The sequence below is a fragment of the Vairimorpha necatrix genome, chromosome 12 (genome assembly GCF_036630325.1).
Source record: "Vairimorpha necatrix chromosome 12, complete sequence".
In the NCBI taxonomy this organism is placed as follows: domain Eukaryota; kingdom Fungi; phylum Microsporidia; family Nosematidae; genus Vairimorpha; species Vairimorpha necatrix.
Genome location: NC_088827.1, coordinates 734,921 through 761,515, shown reverse-complemented (window position 1 = coordinate 761,515; position 26,595 = coordinate 734,921). Strand labels below are relative to the sequence as shown.

The following is a 26,595-nucleotide window of genomic DNA, read 5'->3' as shown; positions in this document are numbered from 1 at the left end:
AAATGGTTTACCGTTATAGATCTGAAGGAAGGCTTTTACCACGTAGAGATTGAAGAAGAGGATAAGCACAAAACGGCCTTTGAATTTAACAGAAAGGTATATGAATGGAACAGTATGGTAATGGGATATAAAAATTCCCCGCAGATTTTACAACGAATAATGAACCAAATATTTGAAGATTTACAAGGAGAAGGAGTGGAGGTATATATGGACGACATCGTTATACACGCTAGAACTAAAAGAAGGCATGACAAGCTAGTTATAGAAGCATTGGAAAGATTAAAAAGACATAAAATGAGATTAAATATTGAGAAGATACAGTTTAGCCAACAGTTAGTTAAGCTCTTAGGAGTCACATTGAATGGTACAGATATTGAAGCGAATGAAATAAAGAAGAACGAGGCGTTGGAATTCCCGCAGCCGACAAGTGTAAGTGAAACACGAAGATTCCTAGGAATGACAGGATGGTTTAGGAACTTTATAAAGAATTACGCGGGATTAACTATTCATCTGACAGATAGCTTGAGAGGTAAAGATAAGAAGTGGGAATGGACGGTTGAAATGAATAGAGAGTTTTTAGAGCTGAAAGATGTTTTGAGAGCGATGGGGAAACTTAGATTGCCTGATTATAGGAAGGAATTTATATTGAGAACGGACGCGAGCAATGTAGGGATAGGAGCCGTGTTACTTCAGAAGAACGATAAAGATAAATGGGTAGCAATCCAATGGAGTTCAAAAAAGTTAACACCTACAGAGACCAGATATACTATATCGGAGAAAGAAATGTACGCGGTATTTTGGGGGATAAAAAGATTTGAATACGAGTTGCGCGGTAGGAAGTTTAAAATCGAGACGGACCATAAAGCCTTGGTTGAGATTAGAAATAAACCGTGTTTTAATAACAATAGAATAAATAGATGGATTGAAAAGATCCAGGAATTTGACTTCACCATAGAATATAAGAAACCAGAAGAAATGGTGGTGGCTGACGCGTTAAGCAGGATACATATGGAAGACGATGAAAAGAAAAAGAAAATCAGAGAAAGGACCGCCAAGCAGATAGAGGGTAAATGGAAAGCGCACGTCGATGACGCAGAAGGAAAAAAATATTGGAGATTTGATTCAGGACGGAAAGTCGAGATACCACCAGAAGAGTCAAGGGAAAGTTTGATGCAGGAATACCACGAAAAAGTTGGACATAGATGTATGACAAGTGTATATTACGCGATGCGGGAAAGATTTTCTTGGCCCGGAATAAAGAAGGACATAAATGAGACAATTCGAAAGTGTGTACAATGTCAAATATATAATAGAAAAAGACTCGGTGGATGTGAGTTTGTAGATACTACACGTTATTTAGAAAAGGTTGCCTTGGATCTCATTGATTTTAGAGACGCAGGTAAATACGTATTGGTTGCGATAGATTATTACACTCGAAGAGTATGGGGCACGGTAATGGAGAACAAGACTGGAAAGAATGTGACAGAATTTTTAAGTAAGTTGTGTGAACAAGGAAAAAAGCCCGAAGAGATTATAACGGATAATGGGCGAGAATTTATCAATGAGGGGTTTAGAGAGTTGTGTAACAGACTAGAAATTAAACATAGAAAAGTAAGTGTCGAATCACACAGGAGTAATGGCAGAGTCGAGAGGGTTATAGGTACGCTGCGAGAGAGCATTCTGAAGACTAAAGAAGGTACATTTGCAGAGAAGGTCATGGGAAGCATTGAAAAATATAATATGAGTTTTACCACACGGCACTAAAATGTACACCAATAGAAGCGACAGAGGATAAAACTGGACATGTAATGATTGAAAATAGCCCACAGGGGAAATATGGAAAACTGTTTAACATGGGGAAACGGGAAAAATTTAAAGTAGGTGAGTACGTGAGAGTAGCTAAGAAGGAAAACTTGAAAGGTGCGGATAAATATTCGAAAGGTAGGTTTTTAGAGAGTGGGAAAATTATAGAGAGATGTGGCAATGATTCTTATATAGTTAAGTTAGTAAATGGAAGATATGTAAAGAAAAGGCACTATGATCTAAAAAGTCTGCTTGGGTTAAGGATAAAGTGAGACTAACCGTCTTGGAGGGGGGATGTTATATATTTTGATAATTTTTACCTCCATTATGATAAATAAATACATTTAATTTTTAGCATTTTTACCTAAAAAGGGACTTAGAATGCGAATAGGATTAAATATTTTTTAAATCTTATTTGATGCATATATTGTCACATAAATACAAAACAACAATCTGTCGTCGTGATAATTTCTTTAATTAAGAAAAAAAATCATATTTTTTTCAACTTTTTTAAAGTTATTGTAACATAAAATAACTTTCTATGAATCATTTATTTCTTTACATCTTTTTTCAAATAGAACAAGATTTAGACCTCGCTTGACTTATTTTCTAAACCATCAATACTATCTAAATCATGCTTTATGTTAATATTAAGAGAAGATTTTGCTTTAAGAATGCATTGGAATCATGTGTTGTGTATGTCTATAAATTTTTGTAAATGTGCATGTAGTGAAAATATAAAAATTTTGAGATTTTGCGAAAAAGTGTAAAGTTATTGAAATTATTTCAAAAACTATTGTCAAATCGTGTAAAAAAATTAGAACGAGTTTAATTAAATATATTTTCTTTTAGAAAATCTTGTAACTTTTAATTGCTGCTCACCTATGACTTATTTTGTTTTTTAATTCAGTGTTCATATCATCAAATGGCTTAGTATACGCATCAGGACAAAAAATACGACCAAAACATAAAACTCGACTTCGCCATTGTTGTTTTCTGATATTATCTTTCCTTTTGCATCTTTAACGAATAGTTTGTACACTCCTCGGCTTTTATTACCAAGTCTAATAACACAACTAATTACGGATCCTCTTCCGACCTTTTGCAAATGTTTTTAATGCTATCTAACCAAATATTAGAAAATTATTTCGCAAATGGACCAAGTATCCATTTAACCCGCCAATTTCAATACTAGTATCATCAATCAAATTCCGCCTGTCATGATGCAATTCAAAAGCACTTTGTAGCTTGTGAAGAGCGATTTCTTTTTTAGTTCCTTGTATTTCTGATATATCTAAATTTAATTCATCCTGTTCAGAAACTTCTTTAAATTTTATAAACTTAAAATAAAGAAATGAATCAACATGAGGACAAATTTATATGATATTTTTGCATAATTATAAAGAATATTGATTAAATATCGGGTAATATTGAATATTTTAAAATAAAATATTTTTTCGTACATTATTTAATAAATAATATGAAAAAGTAAGTTTTGGGGTGAAATTTTTTATATAGCTCTATAAAAGATTTAGAAAGATTTTTTAGGAATATTCACGTCAATAATTCAAATGATGCTAAATATTAAAGGTACAGCTCTGCAATTAAAATTTTCTGTTTATGTTATAGTTTATTGCTTTATGTTTGAAATATAATTTCAAAACGAAAAGTAGTTTAATTAAAAGCGCCATAAAATTATTATATGACGTATTCGACATATTAAAATCTACAAAAGAATTGTGCGATCATTTTAAAAAATTAATTTTTGAATTTTTCTTTCTTTTTAATAAAGCAAGTGGATAAAAGACTAGACGATGAGCAATCTCACATAAAATTCGTTCTAATATCTGATTGATTAGTATTGCATATAATGTAGTTTAATGCCTATTTTTTCATAGAAGTTATATGAAACATTTTTTATAAAGGTCGTTTTTAAGAAAATGAGGAAAAACAATACAATTTGTAAAATTAACCACCATACAAATTTCTATTTACCATTTAAAATTTACATAAAACATTTTTAAAAGCGTTTTTAATTATAGTACAACCTTGTGCTCGTAAAAAATATTTTTAAAAACAGTATTCCAAAAAACGTATAATTTTTACTTTAGCCCGCTTACTAATTTAAATCTAGATTTTTTTGTTTTTAATCCTGTTTTTCATAAATCAAAGCGAAAGAATGTGAAGGTGCGAAAACCAAAAAAAAACTCAATATAACCATAAAACCAAATTTCAAATTGAAATGACATCCTTTAACTTCTTGGTCTAGGCATATTATTTTTAGTAAGTTATATTGTCTAAAACGGCATTGTGAAGAAGAAATCAATTATAAAAGTGATGGAATTTGCTTTCGGAAGTCCATAACAAATCTTGTAAGGGGGATGTAATATAAGGCCTAAGAATGATTGAAAGAGCACAAACATTTTATTTATAAACATTGGTCTATAAAAATCAAGAATTCCTCTGAAGACGATTTAATGTAAATACTATAAAAATAATTTTAACCATATCAAAGTCTGTTTTAAACCACATAATCTAATCAAAAACCTTTTTTACAATAATAATATTATAATGACGCAAAGATAAAAAATAGATATAATTTTTGAATTTAGGCATCTGTGAAATGCAAATTTGAATAAATTTTTTTCAATTATATTTACTGTTATGTTCATTACATATCGAAATAAATTATCTCGTATTATGGTCATTTTCTACTATGTAGTTCTACTTCCTTCATCCCTACAGTCGTCTCGATCAACGATTAACATGAGAAAAGTAAAAAAAATCTATATTATACGGTTAAATATGAGTAGAAATTGGCCAAATAGTCTGCTAAAATAAGTTTTCTAAACAATCTCTCGTTCATAAAATCTAGTAATCTCATATTCTTTCCTCTTTTGACTTTTTTTGATAAAACATAGATGATAAAAAAACAATTAAGGAAAATAAAACAACGAATAAAATAAACATAACTTAAACATCTCTTTTTTTTTCTTTTCTTTATACAATACGAATATTTTATATAAATTCGCCATGATCACTAAATCCCAAAATACAACATATAGCAAATTTTTTTTAGTAAAAGAAACCTTAATTTTCATTTAATTAAACCGTATTCAAAAAAAAACTTTACCATATAAAATAGAAAACTTTTTTAAGCATCAACTTTATTGTAGCTTATTTCCCACCATCAACTTATAAAGATTTTTCTACACGCACTTTATTTTTATAAGCGGCTTCTCCTGCCTTATTAGCTTGTATTTCTGGTATATTTAATCCATTGTACTATTTTTAAGAGCAAGTGGTTGATAACTTCAAAAAATTATAAAAGGCTAGATGTTACAAAATAAGCTCTCTGAGGCTTTAAAATTTTTATATTGAAAAACATTGAGGCTTGAACAAAAAAAATTTACTGGTGTTTTTGCACTAAACTTTAAATAATTATGTAAATATATTTAACATATACACACAATAGTTCATCTTATTGGCGAGGGTGAAATTATAATTTGACTTTTTTAAATAATAAGAATAGTTTTTTAAAAAACATAGATCGATATTACAATAATAAAGTAATAAACACAAACATGGTAATACGTAATGCACAAAACACGTGCTCTTGATACATAAAACTAAGATAATTTAAAACAAGAATTAAAATTCAATTTGCCTAAAGGATCTTTAAATTGTTCTATAAAATCAAAGTATATGAGTACCCATATGGATACTGAATTTAATAAAAGAGATAAATTACTCGTTGACATAAACCTCCAAACAATAATATAATTTAGCGCTATATTTGAGAATTTCATCTCGTAATGAATTTAATCTTTCATATTCAAATTAAATTATTATTATTTTAATTATTAATGTGCTATTTTTGCAAAATATTCAATCACAATTTATCTAAGGATTTACTATTAACAAGGATTTTTTACACGTTATAAATTTACTATAACTTCCTGAGGTGGTCACGAGGGATGAACCCTCGTTGAAAGTAGGCCTCTAGCAAACTACTTGTAAACGGCTCCTTGGGCCTTGTTTGTTTATTATTTAAAAAATGTTTATTGTTGTTTTTCTGCATCTACTTCTTTCTTTTTGTTGGGGTCGAAAAATAATATTTTTTAAAAAAAATATTTAAGAAATTCCATTTTGGGAAAATGGAATTTTACATGTGGTTGTAATACCACATTCTGCCCCCTTAGAGTTTAATGTTCTTAATATGCGTCCATCCACTATTTCCCTTCAGTTTAATCCAGTACCCTTTATTGCCAACACATAATACCTTCTTCCTCTTGCTCCATTTTGGTCCTAATTTTTTAGCATTATATATTCTTTCCCTACAAATGTCTCCAACTTTTACCAAATAGATTTTTTCTTCTTTTAAGACACTAATATGATTGTAATCTCTCTGTAATGGGTCATAAATATTAAATCCATTAATGATTGAAAATGGAGAAGATTTTATCGTTCTATTATAATTGAAATTAATCGCATTTTCTGCCTTCATAACGACTTCTCGTATATTTAAACCTTTGTTGAAGCTCAGGGCGAATGAAATTGTTTTATTTATTGCTTCCGATACACCATTAGAGCTTGGTGTGTATGAGGGTATCAAGGTATGTAGTATTTTTTCTTTTATTAAATAATCTTTAGTTGTGTTACTTATAAACTGGCGTCCATTGTCTGAAATTATAGATGTTGGTTTCCCAAAAGTTGTAATCCAATTTTCAAAACATCTTAACACCGAGTCTGAATTTATAGTGTATAAGAAATAAAGTTTAGTATATCGGGAATATATATCCGTCATGGTAAGGATATATCCTACCTCTTTCCTTTCTGAAGTAATAAAATTATCAAGACTAAAAGGGCCGAAAATATCGGTACTTACCTTTTCAAATTTTCTTTGTGCTACTATATTACCAGTGATATATTTTTTAGGATGCTTATTTTTATAAATTCCACAAATTTTACATTGGCTAATGGTATTTCTTATTTCTTTAAAGATTCGTTTTATATAGTAATAGCGCTTTATATTGTAATATAGGGTAGAAATTCCTCTATGAAGTCCAAATTCATGCATAAATGATATAAATTTTTTTACTTGGTTAAATTTAACTATGTAGCGCTTTTCTTTATCAAATATAAAGTTACCGTTTTTGTCTCTGAGACAACATTCTTGGTTTAGTTTAATAATTTCTTCGTGATTATTGTTTTCATTATTTCCGATTCCAATGAAATTTCTTGATAGATTATCTGCCATACAATTTTTATTACCATCTATATGATTTAGTGAAAAACTAAATTCATTTAACAACAATTTCCATCTATTGATTCTTGATGTTTCTATTTTATTTTCATAGATACAATTTTTACTATCAGTATAAATCTCTACATAAGATCCTTGGATTATGTTTTTAAAATTGAGCATAGATAAAACAATTGCCAAAAATTCCTTCTCAACAATACTGTAATTTAATTCTGGACCAGAAAATTTTTTACTATAATATCTAATGATTTTATCCTTTTGTGTTAGTGTACTTCCTAAACCTATTTCGCTCGCGTCAACGTGTAATGTAAATTTACCATTGTAATCGGGAAATGATAACATATGATTACCTAAAATCCACTCTTTAATTCTGTCAACTTCCTTTCTCATTTCGGTCGTTATTTTAATTTTATTTTCATTCTTGTTTTTTAACATATCTGTTAATTTATTAATCCTTATCGAAAGATCTGGAATAAACTTTCTGTACCAGTTTATCACTCCTAACAGTTTTTGTAAATCCTTTTTCGTTCTTATTTCTTTCTCGAATATTCTATTATTTAAATAATTAGTTTTTGGAAAAATTCCTTCGTGATTTATTTTGTAACCCAAAACTTCAATTTCTGGTTGAAAAAACTTCGATTTTTCGAAATTTATTTGGACATTTTTGCTATATAAAGTTTCTAGTATTTTTTCTACGGAAATTAAATGACTTTCTTTTGTTTTATTATAAATCACAATATCATCTATGAAAACAAATACATTATCGAAATCTCCTAAAATGTTTGAAATATTTCTTTGAAATAATTTTGGACCGGGCTTAATTCCAAAGGGAATTCTCTTGTATTGCCACTGTTGTCCTAATAAAAAAAACGATGTATATTTCTTGCTTTGTTCATCTATTTTTATCTGATTAAATCCGTTACTTAAATCAATCTGCGTAAAAAATTTGTTAGATCCCATTATTGTTAGACAATCCTCAATTTTGGGCAATATCCATGGGTCATCTTGTAAAGCTTTATTTACTTCCCTATAATCTACTACTAAACGTAAATCTTTATTTTTCTTTTCTATAAAAAATGCAGGGCTTATTATATCAGAAGAACTCTTTTCAATTATATCTGCATCTAAAAGTCTTTTAATTTCCATTTTCGCCTTTTCAATATATTTAAATGGAACTGTATAGGTAATCTTCTTTGTTTTTAAAACTGGTTGTATTACATTAAACGAAGCTAGGTTTGTTTTCATAGAGGTAAATTTTTTGTTTTCTTTAATATAGAAGTCTAATAGTTTATTAAATTCTTCGCTTTCGCTAACCTGACATAATTTATTAACTATTTCTTTATCTAGCAATTCCTCAGCATTTCCCTCTTTATGTACCATGTCAATTCGTAGTCCATCTAATTCTACCGTTCCTTCGGCGTAATCTAACTTTGCACAATGCATGTCAAGAAATTCGTTCCCTAGAACAAAATTAACGGGTAATTTTTCTAAAACGCAAAATTTTACTTCAAAAGGTTTTTCTTTTATCGTAACAACAGTATTGACCATTTCATTGGATTCTGCTGTTTCATTATTTCCAAAAATGGTTTTAATTCTAGCACATTCTTCTTTCTTTAAATTAAATTCATTAACTGCGCTTTTAGTAATATAATTTCTCCTTGATCCGCTATCTAATAGCATTTTCACATCCTATTACCTATTTTTCCTATTACAGTAATGTCTTCGGGACATTGGCTACGTTGTTTAATAATCATATTTTTATCCTTGTGATCTGCAAATTCAGGCAATCTTTTTTTATTCTGTAAGGCGTAACAACGCCTGGTATCATGAGTATAGTTACTCTTATGAAGTGAGCACCATTTCGGGTTATTAAATTGAGTATTTCTGTTATAATCAAAATTTTCTTTTTCATAATGGGTATTGGGTTTCTCGACTTTAGTTAAAATTTCATTTTCTATTAGAACAAGGTAATTATAAATTTCATAAATTTCCTTACTTATCATATTTTGTCTTGTTAATTCTAAATGTGTGAAATCTCCTAGTCCCTTTAAAAATACTTCTTCCATTTTATGCAGGGCTTCTCTTTTTTTTAGATCATTATAATATGAATAACTGTTAAGTCTTTCCTCGATTGTTTCTTTATATTCTTTGATACTAAAATAACTTATTTGGCTTGTATTATCTAATTCACGTATCGCATGTCTTTTTTGTTCCGGTGGATAAATAAAATTCAACAGTGACTTTCTTAATGCAATATAAGAATCTGATGGTAAATAATCTTTTCTTGGATCGTGTATACAATCCATGTAAATCAAAGCCATTTGTTCGTCATTCCAATCATTTGCTTTAGCTAACATCTCAAATTTTTGGAGTTGATTTATGGTTAAATCTTGTTGAATATCATAAATGTTATAAATTTTTACTTTGCTCTTAACTGCAGTTCCTTGTATATTTTTTTCAAATTCTGTATGTTCTTTTTCTTTCTTTTCATCTTTGATATGAGTTTTCCTCGTTGAATTCAACTTGAGGTGGTCACGAGGGATGAACCCTCGTTGAAAGTAGGCCTCTAGCAAACTACTTGTAAACGGCTCCTTGGGCCTTGTTTGTTTATTATTTAAAAAATGTTTATTGTTGTTTTTCTGCATCTACTTCTTTCTTTTTGTTGGGGTCGAAAAATAATATTTTTTAAAAAAAATATTTAAGAAATTCCATTTTGGGAAAATGGAATTTTACATGTGGTTGTAATACCACACTTCCATCTATATATACAGAAAACGTAGATTAAGCCGCGGAAAAATCCCATTCTAGGATACATGTACATATAGAGCATAAAGTTTAACCATTGCGCATAAATGTGATGGGCTTAAAGATATTTTTATAGGGATAAAATTTTTAAAAGCCCTTATATCTCATTGACTACGCTGCTAATGCGAAGTTGAAGATAAAGAAAAAAGACAAGAGGTGTTCCATCATAATATGAAACGTTTTTTTGTAAATACTTTGAAGTATATGAACATAGCCACAACCATTTTGTTTTATTTAAATACACTATTAAGTCCATTTTTTCTTTTATATTAATACTATTGTCATATATATTTTTGGTGTCGTTCTTGGATTTTGCTCCTCACAGATTTTGTCAGTGGGTATCTTTTGTGTTTTCAAGCTCTATAATATACTAGTCTCCCCTTCTACAAACACCATTTTTGCAGTTGCCTTCAAGCTAATGCACTTATATATCTGGTAGCCTTTTCTCTCCGGCATCTTCTAATAAAATTTTCGTCGTTTATTCCAAAAGTAGATACTAAAATCTTTCCCCGCACAATAGACTGGTTATGTGCCACATGTCCGATGGCTTAACAGCTACCAATGTTTTTTTTGTTGTATTTGGTCTCTAATTTGTTCTATATCATTACATATGGGACTATTGTTGTACGGATTATGTATTAAACCGCGTAGTTTGCAAAAATTTCACGTGCGAGCTTTTCTTCTCGAATAAAATAAGCCGATCCAGTTAGTTATAGTAACTTCAACTATCGACATTTCTCTTTTATTTTTACATAAACAAAAAAGCATTGACCTAATGATAACTTATTAGTATACTTGTAAAATTTATCGTAAACATCTCCCAACGGTCAGAGCCCAGACTCCCCATTTTTTTATGTTTCAAATCTAAAAACAAACCTAATGTAAGTAAGTGTTAGCGAATAATATAGTTAGAAGTCGATATTATACAGATTTGTATCAGCACAAAATTAACTTTTTTTGAGTTATTAAATATTTTAAAAGAGCTTCGACTTACAGTATATCTAATCTCTTGACAATGTGTCAAACATACCTAAGAACCAAATGGATGGTAAAATATGAATTGATACAATTAAATGAAAAAATAACATTAAAATTTACGGAATAATCGCGGAGAATATAAATGCAGACAATTCTTAAATTGAATGCTACAAGTACAAATTTCGGGATGGAAGGACGTAGAAATAAAGTTTAGGTTTAATTTAACAATTTCTATACTAGCGAATAGCTATTGATATTTATGGGTATAGGTTGTATTTTTTAATCGAGAAAACCCTTGATTTACCTATAAAATTTCATATGTGATACTTCTAACGTCTTCGAAGCTAAAAATAACCTACAAATCATTAAAAAAAGAAAATAGCAAAAATTAAAAATTGAGGTATGAAGTGAAAAAGGACACCGAAACGACAATTAAAAGTGAAAATTTTTTAGTTTTGCGACCGAAGATATGACATTATTGAAAATTGACTTGATTAGTATGACAATAGATGCACGAACATTGAAAGTAAGAACCGGAATAATATAGGAATGTATTATGCTTATAATGATACGTTTCTAAAAAATATATAAAAAAATGATTTGACTTGTTGACTTTGAAGTCATTGATTCTAGCCCAAAATAGTCGAATCAATCAAAGACGAGCGCCGCGTTGTTTTGATAAAGGTTATGAAAACATAGAGGAAAAACTACTAATTTAATAGAATGAGTCCGATCACATCTTAATGTGAATTGTGTACGTAAAAAATGTCTGAGAATATAATATACCGATATTTTTTTAAGAGTTAAATGCCGTTTTTATTTGCATTTTATAAAATATCTAGAGTTATAGATACTTTTTCATTTAATTATAGTTTTTTAAATGAGTTTGTTATAAAATATTTTATTTTCTTTTGACGCATTTTTTGTGAGAAAAAAAGTCCGGGCCAGACTGTTGCGCCCGTCTATCTCACCTTATCTAATTATGACCATGTTTTCCTGCACTATGTGTCAGCGTATATTTTAAACTTCATGGCCATATCTAATACATAATATAAGGGGAAAATTTTCTTATACTACATTGTCTCTTTTCATATTATCTTATTTTCATATTTGATATTCTAGCTATCTGAATTATCAGCTGTCTTATTCAGGTACCCATGGTAGGAAAATTGTCCCTTTGGACACAGCAAAGATTTTCATCATATATATATAGCAATAAATTGCTAGGATATAGATGTCTGTTTATTTTGGACAAATTGACAAAAGACTTTCTGGTGCTCACTTGCTCATTCCCTGTAAAATAAACTATTTGCAATAGGCGTTCTGACTTTTATTATTTGTAAAGCGCCGCCTTTAGACGTATACTACTTTTTTTATTTGTTCCCAACAAATATATCTTCAATCTTTATGTTCGAATTTTGTGGAAAGTTTAAATTTGCCCATATTTTAAAATTCACTGCTGCTGTAGTCTTCAAATTGTTTTTATACAAAAGTTTTTATGCAATATATATACATTTTTTTTATATTTTCAATACTTAGTGGCTTAATTTTTTGTCTTATAAATGAATAGTCTTTTTGAAGAAGTTCTACAGACTATATGCTAATATTGTGATATCAAAAAACATTCTAATTTGTTGAAACATAATACGTACTAGAATTATTCTGTTATATTTTGTTCAATGATTCTTTGTAATTACCTTTTCTAGTGTTTCATGATTTCAATTGTATTTCTATACAATTATCTAAATGTTTAGAGTTTTTGATTGTAAAACTATAGGTACGTAAAAAATACATAAGCCTTTAAAAATATATAAATCACATGTTTTAGTGATAGCTGTTAGCAAGCTTCAAATTGCTTTTTTAATTTACTTGATTTCTTCAATAAAAGTCGAAAAATTTTTATCCGTTCTTTAAATTTAAATAAAGTAACATCTACACGGCGTTGTACTCCGTGTAGAAAAACTTTCCAACTAGATATTACCTTTTATTTCGCAAATTTTAAGCTAATTCATATGCAATACTAAAGCAAAAGCCATAGTTTCTCATAAATTATTTTTGAACTTTAACTAATAGCAATATGTGCACATATTATTTCCTTTTGACAACGGTGCAACGATTTAGTTTTCAACCACATATATTTATATAATTATTTCATTAACATTTTTTTACAGTTTAACTGTCTAGTAAATTCATTTTAAAGATAAGTTTTTTTCTATTTTTAAATTATTTTAAATTAGACGCATTTAAATTTCTTTTTTGAATAAAAAAGATTATAACTTACGCAATGCATATCTGGTGATATCTAGACAAAACAGAAAGAAAATATCTAGTATATAGTATTCTAAAATTATTTTTATATGTATTTGATGTATTATGAAAAAATCATAAAAATCCCGAATATACTCTTTACTTTGTTTTTTATAATGGTGTTTTTCTTGCAAAAAACTTCTTCAACATGCGGCCGAAATCAAATTTTGTATAGTTTAAAACCTCAAATAAGGTTTCCATTTTCCTCTGCGTGTCATCATTTCCTTCTCGTTAAAAAATTAATTTTAGAAAAAAAATAAGAAAATGATTTTATTTTTCAAAGTCAATATTTGAAACAATAATCTTAACAAAAAATAAAAAACTTCATTAGTTTTTTATAATTTTTTAATTTATTGTTGATGTTGTGATTATATTTAAAAAAAATATATTTTTACATGCAATCTTTATGATAAAGTGACAAATTGAACTTGGTTAAATTAAAACAGTAAGAGTTAAATACACTTACTATATAAGGCGTTTAATAAATGTTAATGTGACAGGTATTAAGAAAAGGTAGCTTTTGATCAGACATGAAGAACCAAAAACGCATGACAGAGGATATATAAGTCCATTTAGTAACACGTAAGACGAGGGAAAGCAACCATTAATAAATTATATTAGAAATATGTAGTTTTACAATAAATTTTATAATTTTTATACGTCTAGACAGCGGAAAAGTTAAAGCATTATGGGAGGTTGTTTGTTGTGCGCCAAAAAACAGAGATTGCCGATACATATTTAATTGCCAATAGTATAACTTTACAAAATGCGGGATAATATTAGAAGACTATATCATATCATATATTCCATTTTTATTTAAAATTTCGACATCTGAAATAGTATTTTATAACTATCGTGCGTTATATTAGGACTATTACTACAAAACTAGAATTGTTTATTCTAAACTAAAATTAATATACAAGAATTAACTTAACACTTCATTAAATTTTATGAGATAGTTCGTTGTTCATCTGTATAGATACAAAGATCCATAAAATAGCTATTTATAATAGTATCCCATGAAAAATAAGATAGCTTACAATTTGGAAATATATTTGTAAAAAAAATCATCGAAGAAACGACAATATTTAAGGCGTAAAGAATAAGCACAGAAAAAAAGCAAAACACTAATGCTATATTTCAAATAGCATTTCATCTTAAAACACAAAACGCATTACAATTTGCCTGGTGATTTGGAAAAAAGCAATATAAACTATTTATGGTAGATTAAAACGCCGACTTAGTGTTCTCAATTTAATATAATACAAATAACGGGCTTGATAACTGACAAGCATAATTCATTTTTTTACGACTAGGAAGTTTGTACTTTAGAATGAAAAAAATGTATATACGTTGTCATGTATCCGGGGCACATGGCCAATTTTATAGTAAAACTTTATATCGTTTTTTATGTAATTACTTTAATTATGTTTATTATAATCTTTGCTGTGATTATTTAAAGGTCGATTTTGTTCACTTTTGCGTACTCTTATTTGAAAGTTTTCTTTTATATTTTATTTTTAATTTATTATTTTTTGTCAACACTAAACACAAACATTGGCGTACTTATGAATGTAGTATCGACCATGCAACTTTCGTTTGTTTGGATGTTTGTGTAACTCTTTTTTACAGGCCAATTGAGTATTTCGCCGGTTGATAGTCTTGACCTCTGATCGTTTTGACAGCTGCCTATGTGATGTAGTAATATACATCACAGCGTTTGTACATTAAATTGTATGCGTTCAGTCTTAAAGGCAACTTTTTGTTTAAACACAATTAAATCCAAAAATTGTAAATTCTTTACTACTACAATGAATGTAAATACAATTTAGGTTATAAAAGACCTTTGGCATTGCACCAAAAAAAAATCAGCGACTTAACTTGTGTATTAGACTAAGTGCAAGCGGAATACCAGGAAAACTATTCTACACGATTTTGCGAACACCGGCAGAAATTTAATAAGATTTAGTGTCAAATTCAGTACATAAAACGTAGATTATGGGAGCCTTAACGAGTATGCGCGAGAAGAAGGCGAGTACGCTCTGTATGTAGATAATAACTCTAATCGAATCATTTACGTCGCGGCAAAAATATATACGCAGTCTATAGTTGTATCAACATATGAGTATTGGTACTAATTGTTTTTCAACGGCGAGGTTAGAACTGATACGCAAGACTTGAATGAAATAATTAATTTCATAAATCATATCAGAACCCAGAACTGAAGCTTATATACAAACTTCAGTCCTTAAAATGACTTTAGAAAGCCCGGCTATGTCAGTCAGACATGGGCTCGATACTGATCAGCAAGGAGTATTTGAGAGTCCATTGCAGGAATTCAAGAAGAAACTCCGAAAACTGTAAGACGAGACGTGTAAGACATCTTGTGAAAAGTGCTTAGTAAGTAAGATATTATTATGCCCAAATAAAATATTTTATATTTATAAATGATGTTTAGATGGGTAAGATCTTGGAATATCAGTTAGAGGAAAACTCTGTACATAAAAACTTCTGCATTGTATCAAAAAACCTCATCTTCTTTTACTTACAAAAAAAGATACGCATGGCTATAAAAGTGGAACGAATTTGATATCGCTCGATAAGCCATGTTAGAAGCATAATTAAGAGCACGATTGCGTCGTCAAGATTTCCAATCCTTCAGTTATGATAGGGTTGATGTTTATCGTTTCTTTTTGCTATCTTGATGTGATATTCTACCACATAATTGTTAAATTTCTTTTCTTTTTTAATTTATTTCAAGATTGCATAATAATGCATTTTCTAGATAATATAAAAGATTTATTGAGTTAATTTGTCATTAAAATTAGATATTATAGCACAGCTTTCCCCGGTATCGCTCATGGGATTTAGCTCTTCATAGACTTTGGTTTCTGTGGAATTATTAATGTTTTCAAACTTTACTTTTTCAGCTTCATTCCCCTTTGCCGACACCATTTCTTTAACAGTCGCCATATTTGCTAGTGCGGCTACAGCTCTGGCCACTTCTTCTTCTCCTGCATCCTCCTGATCGTATCCTCGTCGTCGTTCCAAAGAGATGGACTCTAGAGTCTTCTTCATCACAATAGACTGGATGTATGCTTCCAGGTAGGGTTGGATTTCTAGCTCCCTGATGTACTTTCTGTGATATTTCGCCCCTACTCCATCCCATGTCATTACATAAGGAACTATTCTAGTCCGGAATTTATGTATTAGTCCCAGTTCATTTGCAAAAAGGTCATATTTTCTTAGTTTTTTATTCTCAACTATAGTAAGTCGACCCTGGTTGGTTATACCAACTTCAACTATTAAAATTTCTTTCTTATTCTTGTCAAACACAAGAATATCATGGCTTCTCATGGATCACCTTTATACTAGTGAATATTCTAGTATCTACTCTTATTTCTGCACGATCATTTTCCATGATCTCTTGTACTAAGTGTCCACGTATTTTCTTTGTCTTCTTAACCCCATATTTAATACATAGTAAGAGATGAATGCATCTAACTACCTCATTGTGTCTTTTCATATAATCAAAACCCAGCATTCGATCGCACTTGGTAGCTAAATGATATACGGTCTTCCTGTGAGATCCGCAATATGGACATTACCCCTCTTGTCCACAGAAGATATTTTTATCCTGTAGGAAGCAATAAATTGCTTCGAATCTAGCCTGATTGTTTCCTTTAACCAGAAAGGTAGAAACTCCCTAAAGCTTACTAAATCATTGTCCCTAGCTTCAGACAACTTTCCATGGTTTGTCCTTATGTTAATTTTGTTGTAACGCGCTTCATTTTGGAATTCGATTAGCATCTTCTGGGTTATCTCTCCTACAAAGCTATACCTAATCCTTAGATGCTCGTTAATTGTAAACAAGTGGGATTTGCTTTCGCCTCTACTTTAAGTATCGCTGCCCGCCTTAGTGTGCTATTTCTAGACCCCTCTAATGTTTTATAAATATTCAGAAGCATATTTTCGCTTTTCTCTTATAATTATAAAGGGTTTTTCTTTTTCGGATAAGAGTATGCATGTTCTTTCCTTGCAAAATGGCTGTAGATAAAACTTGTACTTAATACATACCAGTCGGATATCAAAATCAAGATTTTTGAAATCTATTGGTTCTAATTTTAATTCTACATGATAGTTTGTTACTATTATTGCACGCTCGTTTATAGCTCGAATCATATTCTTACCATTTAATTGAGTCTTGCACAGTTTTTCAACCCTCTGTAGGATCTCATTTCTTACTTTTTCAAAAGTCTCTCTTTTGACAGCACTAGAGGCATCCTCTGTTATTCAAAGGTATTTGTATCCTTGATGCCCTTCTAGTACTACTGCATCTTCACTACAATCACTACAGTTAGTTGCAGACTTACTTCTGTTCATTTCTAAATCTACAGATGAGAAACCCTTTTTAGTTTCCTCTTTCATCAGTTTTAAAACGTCATCGTTCTCTGCGAAGAGCTTAAGATCATCAATAAATAGAAGATGGTTTGTTACATAAACAAATTCGTGAGTCTGTATTCCTACTTTTGGGTAAGTTGAATAGAGTTTCCTGCTCAACGGTCCATACATAGTACAAACAAAAGCGGCGACAAGGAATCACCTTGTAGTATGCCCTTTTCAATCTTCTTATTCAGTATCGTTTCCGATCCTGATTTTATCTCAACGTGTCATCTTTTAACAGTGACTTCTAAGAATTTACTTATTCATTGGGGGAGATTTAACTTGCTAATGCACGTTAATAGATAATAATGGTCTACGGAGTCGTAGGCTTTCCTTACATCTATCCACATGGCTTCAACATGTTATCATGCTCCTTATTAACTGCTATATTAATCATAGCTTGTTCTTTTGCTCCTTAAACTTGTCTAACTGCCCCAAGTTGGTTCTCTGCTAGTAGCCCTCTACTTTCTACAATTAGCTGCATTACTTTCGCAGTGCATTTCGTTGTAAGCTTGTAGAGATTCGACATACAGGTAATAGGTCTGAAGTCGTTACCACTATTCGAGGTACTTTTGGGTATTAAATAAGTAATCCCTTTGTAGAACCAAGCTTCGGGTTCTTCCCCATCCGGGCATACTTCCTTAACAATCTTGTAAAAGAAAGGATGTAGAGCTCACACTTCTTAATAAAGAAATTGAAGATTCCATCACGGCGTGCAGCCTTCCAATTTGGTAAATATTTAATAATATCTACAAATTTAAGCAAGGTTGGGAAAGTGATCTGATCTTGGCTATCGGGAATGTATTCTAGAAGATACTCCTCGAAACTATTGCAGTCTTCGGATTGCTCTTTCTTATTTCATATGGTAGACCAGAATGAGCTAATATCTTCTTTGCTTACATTATGAGTAACCTCATTGGCACACTTGAGTTTTCAATAGAAATTGCTTCTATATAGTTCAAAGTTTTGATTTTAAACGCCTATACTCTCTGCGTCGGTCTGCGCCCTCTAGTTTTTTTGAGTATATGGCTTTCCTCTCGTTGAGTATAGCAATAGCTTCAGGGTATCTTGGTGTAAACATGCAAGCATGTTGAGTTCACGCATTACCTTTTTGACTTCACGCTCTATCTCATTTGAGAGTTTATCAAAAGCCTTGGCTTTTTAGATAAGCACTACCTTGTCTTCGATCTCAGTAATCTTTTTCAAGATACTTTCTTTCCAAGACGAAGGTTTATGCTTCTTACTCGCAATTTCTGATGGCAGATCTGTGCAGCTTGCAGTATCCTTTTTATCTCTGTCATGTTATGAGAGGGATGATATCTAACATGACTATCTACCGCCTTGACTGTAGCATCAAGTTTCAACAGATCAACCTTCAAGGAATGAATTTTTATTGTTCTTTCTACCTGGTCCACACATGTGTTCCGAATACAACTAAGTTTCTCCAAGAACAATATTTGTGCTTTCAGGAAAAGCTCGGTTTCAAAAAAACTATTCTCTTCTTTCGAGACAGTTTCGGCTTTTCTTCTTTTGGTAGGGTTCACTGTGAATTCCCGGGCCGTCATTTGTCTACCACTATTACTAGTGAGCGCTTTCTTCGCTTTGCCCTTGAATTCTAGTGAACTCATGTTAGACCCAAATTTTTTACAGAAGAACCTGGTAGCTTTATTCCACCCTCCTCTTGGCATTCTACCAAATCTATTTAAAATTGATAGAAATACTCTTTGTGGCCACTCTTCTTCACTCGCCTCGGTACTCACAAGTACTGTTGCAAGAGTCTCAGAAGTGGAGAGAGTGGCCCACTAGTGTGTTCTGGCCCCTGCTCTTTGTTTCCTGTTCTAATTTGTCCCCGTTTGCTTCGGAGGTTTGTATTAAATTTTTGTTGGTTTTTTTCTCCTGCTCTCTCTTTACCCTCATTTTTCCATTTTCTAGAAATTATTTTTTTATTAATAAAAAAATATTTAAAGAAGGATACAATAAAATGGAAAGGACAGAAAACATCAATATGACAATACAACTAATATGGGAACCATAAAAAATGATCCAACATAAATAAAACAGTTAAAACACAAACTTACTTTCGATCCCTATTTTTGTAATATTTTCTTTTGGCTTCCTTACTAGAGGGTACCACACTTTATGATATGATTGGTGGCCGATTGTGTGCTTTTTTGTGTTAAAATCCCTTTCATCTGTTGTCTCTTCTTTTATATGTATTGCGTCTATAGTATTTTATTTATAGTAAATCTTATTATAAATACAGGGTTGGGCTCTTAACGTTACATAAAGAAACGAGTACATGTCGTAAATCGGGAATGTAAGTTTTTCGTTGCCTGATAAAAACGGTTGCTTAATATTAAATTTTTTTTATGTCGAAACTTGGCGCACGAATCGGGTTGCTTGAATAGTAGAACCAGAACCCTGCAAATCCTATATAAGTGGTTTAATGTTAGGTTTAGTTATACAAAAAGACATTTTAGTTATTATATTTATTTTCTACTACATAATAAATATGGCCTCAAAAGGATAATTAACAATGTTTTAAGAAGCATTGAAAATGCTTGAGCCAATATAAAACTACCAAAAACATTTCTTTTGAAATAAATACACAATACATAAGCAAATATCATTGTGTTTACTAAGATAAAAGAGAAACATTGTCGAAATGCTTGTAAAAAACCAGAGAAAAAAATAGCAAAAAATAAAAATCTGAAGAAGTTTTTTTTTTAGAAAAATACAATTTATTAACTGCATATCCCAGAAAAAATAGATCTTTGTGTTTTGACATAAAATAGGGCTGTAACAAAATGGTTAAAGAATACGGATTGTGAATGTCAATCTTGACCTCAATGCATCTTTGCAATGTGCTGAAACCACCTAAGTAGTTCGTCTTTGTAATCGAGGTAAAAATATGATCAACAAAGATAAATTGAATATTGCTAGACTCGTGGCTACGTATGCGAAAGTAAGAATGAGCGTAAAAAGCTGTTTAATATTCTGATGAGTATTTTTTAGATTTTTATATGATGTTTAAAAAAAACCTTATTAAAAGAAACTGTTTACAAATATTATTAAGTTAAATCATAAAATTATGTGACTTGCATATACGCAAGATTTACGTCTAAAAAACGTCTCACAATTAATAATTATTTACATTGAGACTAATTAAAATACTAAAAAACGGTCTAGTGTATAAAATTACTTTGTGTTTAGTTTTATTCTAAGACTCTGTTAGGTGCCTATGACAACTGCCTAAAATGGGAAGACTCGAGTATTATATGCACATTTGTAGTGCGTAAGTTTAATAAAACATGTGTTATACAGATAGTATCCTTTACAAAATGATCGTGATGTTGTGACTGCAAAAAAAAGTACTCTAAATGCAGAGTTGTTAGTGAAAACATGTAGTTAAAAAAAAAGAGGATGTCAATTCTGCATATAAATTGTGCTTAAAAATTTATATGCTCTTAATCACATCAGAAACCTATATAGATAAACAACGATCAATTTATGTAGCCAAGTCTAGTGGTATCTTAAAACATGCGTCTAGGCAAGTTAAAAAAATTTAAAAATTTTTATACCGTATATTTGTTTGGCTTTAATTATAGAATTTTATGTTCCTTATGTGAGGTTCATTTTCATCTCATACTAGAAAATTCAATAAAATTTGCATAAAATCAACATTATCGTATAAATTGTGTCAAGCATACCGTCATTTTAGAATTACAAAGAAATTGGAGGTCTAGAGAATGTTAATATTATATAAACGTTTGGTTGTAATTAAGTTTAAGATTTTACCTTCAGTCGTTCGAAAGCTATAAATTATAATACATTATCATCTAAATAGGCATTATAAAGCCAAAACTACGATTTTTTGCAATCAATTTTATATAACTAAGAAAATGTTGTATAATGGTATCAAGTAATTTGATTTTTTTTTACAAGAACACTTTTTGATTAAATACAAACGTGACGATGAGTAAAAAAACATCATTGTAATGATTTTAAACTATTGTGAAATAATTTAGAGCAGCACATCAAGAATTAAAAAATAATAAAAATTGAATGTAGGAACGTAAACTTGATAAGACTTAGATACATATATAAATGTAATGAAATATTATGTATCTAATCATTGTTTTCGCCATCATTGTGTAGATATTACTTTTGATTTTAGAATATACTATTATACTTTTCATAAATAACTATATCCTTATGATCATATTTCTGACAGATGTAATTATCATATTTTGCATAAATGTCAATTTAAAATGATATTTAAAAGACATGACATATCATCCCAACAAATGGATACTTTATGCCTTTTTCTTTTTACTGTAAAAACAGCCAGGAGACCAAATATTAAGAAAGAAATGCTAAAAAAGCATATAGCAAATTTGGAACAATGTTTAAAGGGGTTTGACCACAGGTATACTATACCTTTAGAAGGAGATCTTTATGATTATTTTCAGGAACATATTAAATACGAAACCGATTGGGCTAAATATAAATTGAGTTTCGTCGTTAATATTCCACCTAAGATTCAATTTTTTATGAAACATGCAAGAGATATATTTATGGGCATAAAATTTAGCGGGGAAGAATACGACGAAGAAGTCAAAGATATGAAAAATTTAGAAATGAATATTGAACTCGTGTTTCCTATATTCTTTTTATATTTTTTCTTCGGAGTATTCAGTGCCTGGATAGAATTTTCTGAAGTTATGAAAGAAAGTATTATAGGAAAAAGATTTAAATAAAAGTATGTTAAAATAAGCCATAGTAAAGTCTAATATCAATTTTTAGCAAAAAATCATATCACTCATTAGTTTTGGACCATAGCTGTATTTTTTGTCAAATAAATAATTTGTGAGATACTTACGCAAATTTACAATTGATATAAGTAATTTTAATAACAACTTTTAGCTAATTACAACTTAAATTATTTGTAAAAAAGATTCTTCAAGACTTTGCTTATAATTCAACTGCATTAAATATCCCTTATAACCAAAAAAATAAATAAGCTAGTTATCGCCATTGTTATTAATCAAATCAATCTTTTAAAATGTGATGTCTTACTGTTAAAAGACAATTGAAGCTTTAGTGAATGCTTGATTAATTTTACATGCAACATCAACAATTATATTTTACCACAATCACATTCTTTGATAAACATTATGAACAACTAGATCCTAGCATTCATTTAAAGTCCTGGTTGAGAATTTATTATTATTATTTATGGAAATTACTAGAAAGACATAGACCTACTGAAAAATCTGCTATTTTTTATTATATTAACAGACTTTTTTTCTGAAAGTATTTAAAATATATTTTTATTTACAAAAGAATTTACAACATTTTCTTTTAGTTTTACATTCTCAGTCAATTACGATATACCAGTGTGCGACATTATAATGCGAAAAAATAAATTGCTTTAGAAATTACAACATAAAATTAAAAATTGCCTTTTAAAAGTTTTAGAAAATTTCCAATACAAATCGATCATATCAAAAATTATAAAAAACAATTAATGGTACAGCGTATATAAAAATATTTTTGACAGTTTCGTTGTTTTTTACTTATAGATGCGCCGATAATAAAAAATTGTGCACTTTTGGGATGAAAACAAAGAAATGTTTAAACATTTTTTGTCTTAGTTCGATTCCGACAGCATTTATGTGAAAAATAAATTTTTAGGAGTTGACACAACAATTGACAACAAAATTGCCTTAAAAATGCACAAAAGTCCATTTTACATATAAAAGGTATCAAAACGACTTACATTTAAAAAAATTGTAATTTGAGGTATTTGAGACAAGTTTTTTTTGTTGTACAAGCTTTTTAGGTTCTATTTACAGAATCTATATAAGAAAATTCTGCCTAAGGGTTTCCCTACGAAAGACGTAACAAATTAGTACTCTCTGCGATTACATTACATAGTTAACCCAATTGTAGTTTAAAGATTCATATTGCTAATTCAGCTACAATTGGCCTTATTTTAAACCCCTGATTGTTCGTCCTCTTTTGATAGTCTACATGATAACAGATCTTTAAAAACAAACTAACTGTGTCTAATTAGTATGCGGCACTGTCAGTGGCGAATTAGTAGATCGAGGAAAGTTAGTTTTTTAGAATGTTTTCATGAGGCGATACAGAAGGATCTAAAATTTATACTGCCACAACATTATAATTTTAACATTGAGATATATTAAACTGTCGGTGGTACTGTAATTTTATAATGTTTGTTATTATTAATATACCCTACATTTTTATTCTTTTTTGTTAGCTATTATGTTTTTTTTACAAACATCATTTCGGCCCAAAGATCTTCTGTAGATTGGCTTCCCATAGAAATTTTCTTTGTTTTGTCTACCCTTATAAAAATTTCGTGCAATTTTCTTGTATAAGGACTTAGTCTACTTTACACATGTTGAAATAAACTCGGGTGGTTCGCCTGACAGAATACAGAGTTGAATTTTGTTATTAATGTTTACCTGTATATTTTGTGGTTAAACCCCACATCCCCATCTCAAGACGGTTAGCTCATCGACATTTACCTTACAACCTTTTTGTGTTTTAACACAGACCTTATAAAACTAAATTTCTACTATTTCTTTCTGTACAATCCTAGTACCTTATAAATACGCATCATTGTCATCTTCTATTTTCACTGAATTGTTCATCTATCTTCCTTTATCATCTTTATTCGCCTGATAAACATTCTCTCTTCGCTACAAGAATCTCATCTCACGCTACAAGTCTTTTTTTAATCTCTTCTTAAACTTTTTTAATACTCACAACCTTTAATTTTGCATTCATGGCTTTTCGAAACTGTACATTCCCCATTTTATTGTTTGACTACATTTTACCCACTGTGGTTCGTTATGTTATATACATTTTTGCGTTTTCAATTTCTTTTTTTTACCTTAAGTTTACATAAGTATATATTCTCGCACAGCTCTGTTAAACATTTCTTCCATTGCTATCATGACTTTCAACCTTATTCTTTTGATATCATATCTTATTAACACTACAAAATCTTTCAAATTCTAAACTAATAAATGCTTTTTACATAAACTAATTATCTCCTCAGGTACACCCCTCCCCACCTTTAAACCAGTTTTCCATTGTCTTTACTACATTACTACTAATTCTTCTATCAAACACGGTATTATACGCATAGCACGTATAAAAGAAAATTCCTATAAGAACATTGGTTTTTAAATCTCCTATTCCCATGATATTAATACTAAAGTTTTCTGCTGTTCTTGTGGTGTCAAAAACTCTAACTTTCCTCCGTTTTTTCCGTAAATCTGCCTGTACGTTTCGCATGCTCTCAATATATTATTTGTGTTTTCTTGCATATCTAATTAATGCTGTAAGAAGTGCTACACATGTCAAATATATGGTGTCATTGTTTTGACATATTTGACATGTCGTTTCTTTAAATATTTTATAATAATTAAACCCATGTTTTTATCCCAACAAATGCATTTCTTTTAAACTCATGAGAAGTACCATTTATTCATCTGTGATTGAGCTCCGAATGTTTATTATTAATTAACTCATCTCCTGTTTCCAAGTTGAGACTATCGTTATTTGTTCAGATGATATTCCCACAAATTTATTTCATTTACTTCTTTAATATTTTTGACTTCTTTACCTAAAATTTGTTTTATTATAATTGTCGTAGAAGCTCAAGGGCTTCTATTATCTGACATGTTTGACATTTATCAATATTTTAATATTTTAAACTTAAATATTTTACCCCCAAGCAAGATGGGAGGAAGAGACGAAAAATCTAATAAACTATTAAATATCGACAATAATCTTTTATTTTATTTATTAGCTTCATAGTTAAATTGTTTGCTTAAGAATTTCCCCGTCATTGATTCATCTATGAATGTTTTAAATGTAAGGTTGTTATCTAGAAGTTTCACATTTAGCGGATTATTTTATTATTAAAACAATTTTTAGATTTGATTACAGCTAAAATTTATGATCTTTCTGTAGTTCAAATTTTCTACCTCTTATTCTTATTTAACCTTTTCTAACCCCCCCCCCTTTAACATTTCTTTTTTAAAACACCGTATTTTCTTTTTGGTGGTCTCAAATTTTTAGAAGCCCACTGAATAGGTTCCCATTTACCTTCTTTTTTTGTTTGTAATTATATTGCACAAATTTACGCATCTGCAGCATCAGTTCTCGGGCGGAATACCCTGTATAATCAAAAAATTTTCACTCTTTCATATTTTTCAATTCGCCCTCCAATTCATTTAATATGCATTTTGTTTATTCAGTCCAATCCCGTTTCTTCTATTTTTCAGTGGGGGCGTAAGCGCTATTGTCATCATAACATAATTTCCTAAAAACTTTCTACAACATCCTGGCAAAATTAAAATTTACGTAGCTCGTTAACATTTTCTGGTATTTTATATATTAATACTTCATCACATTTAATTTTAGATTATTCTATAATCACTATTCACACTAACTCTTAATGATATAACTTCATCCAATTTTTATATTAGACTTTACTATTAATAATTTAGACCCAAAGTTTTTAAAAACGCAACAATTCGTTCTTTATATAATTATGTTCTTTATCTTTCTTCGCATGTGTTTTTACAAGTTTAAATATTGTATATGTACCCTCGGATTTTTTGGATGAATAACAACAATTAACATATTAACATGGTGAAGGATGAGTTAAAACCCATATAAAAAGATTTGAAGTTAACATTGTAAATAAGATACGAAGACTTGAGTTGTTATTATTCCTTAAGAATATGGATGACGAGAGAAAGATTGAATGGATTAAAAGTAGAGCCAGTTACAATTTAATCAACTGTGTTGAGAATATATATTTAATAAAATTAACCCTTAACTTACAATTATCTTTAGCGTGGTTTAGAATAAAATTATTGAATTTAAACAAAAACAAAAAAAGAGGTTGTAAGTTACGTCAAGGCATGAGACGTAAAAAAATGCAG

General features: G+C 29.8%; 3 protein-coding genes across 3 annotated transcripts; 1 reads left to right on the top strand and 2 right to left on the bottom strand.

The window, feature by feature from the left end:
* Positions 1-2,681: 2,681 nt before the first annotated feature.
* On the bottom strand, positions 2,682-4,571 carry VNE69_12153 (uncharacterized protein; the record flags this gene model as incomplete). The annotated part of the gene is made up of 3 exons (XM_065475241.1): positions 2,682-2,814; positions 2,980-3,127; positions 4,532-4,571. The coding sequence occupies 3 exons, from the start codon at positions 4,569-4,571 to the stop codon at positions 2,682-2,684; spliced, it is 321 nt and encodes a 106-aa protein (XP_065331313.1).
* Positions 4,572-21,909: 17,338 nt separating this feature from the next.
* VNE69_12152 (uncharacterized protein) lies at positions 21,910-22,362 on the top strand (the record flags this gene model as incomplete). The annotated part of the gene is made up of 1 exon (XM_065475240.1): positions 21,910-22,362. One exon carries the CDS (start codon positions 21,910-21,912, stop codon positions 22,360-22,362), a length of 453 nt encoding a protein of 150 aa, XP_065331312.1.
* Positions 22,363-24,691: 2,329 nt separating this feature from the next.
* On the bottom strand, positions 24,692-24,934 carry VNE69_12151 (uncharacterized protein; the record flags this gene model as incomplete). Its single annotated transcript, XM_065475239.1, has 1 exon — positions 24,692-24,934. One exon carries the CDS (start codon positions 24,932-24,934, stop codon positions 24,692-24,694), a length of 243 nt encoding a protein of 80 aa, XP_065331311.1.
* Between the last annotated feature and the right edge of the window lie 1,661 nt (positions 24,935-26,595).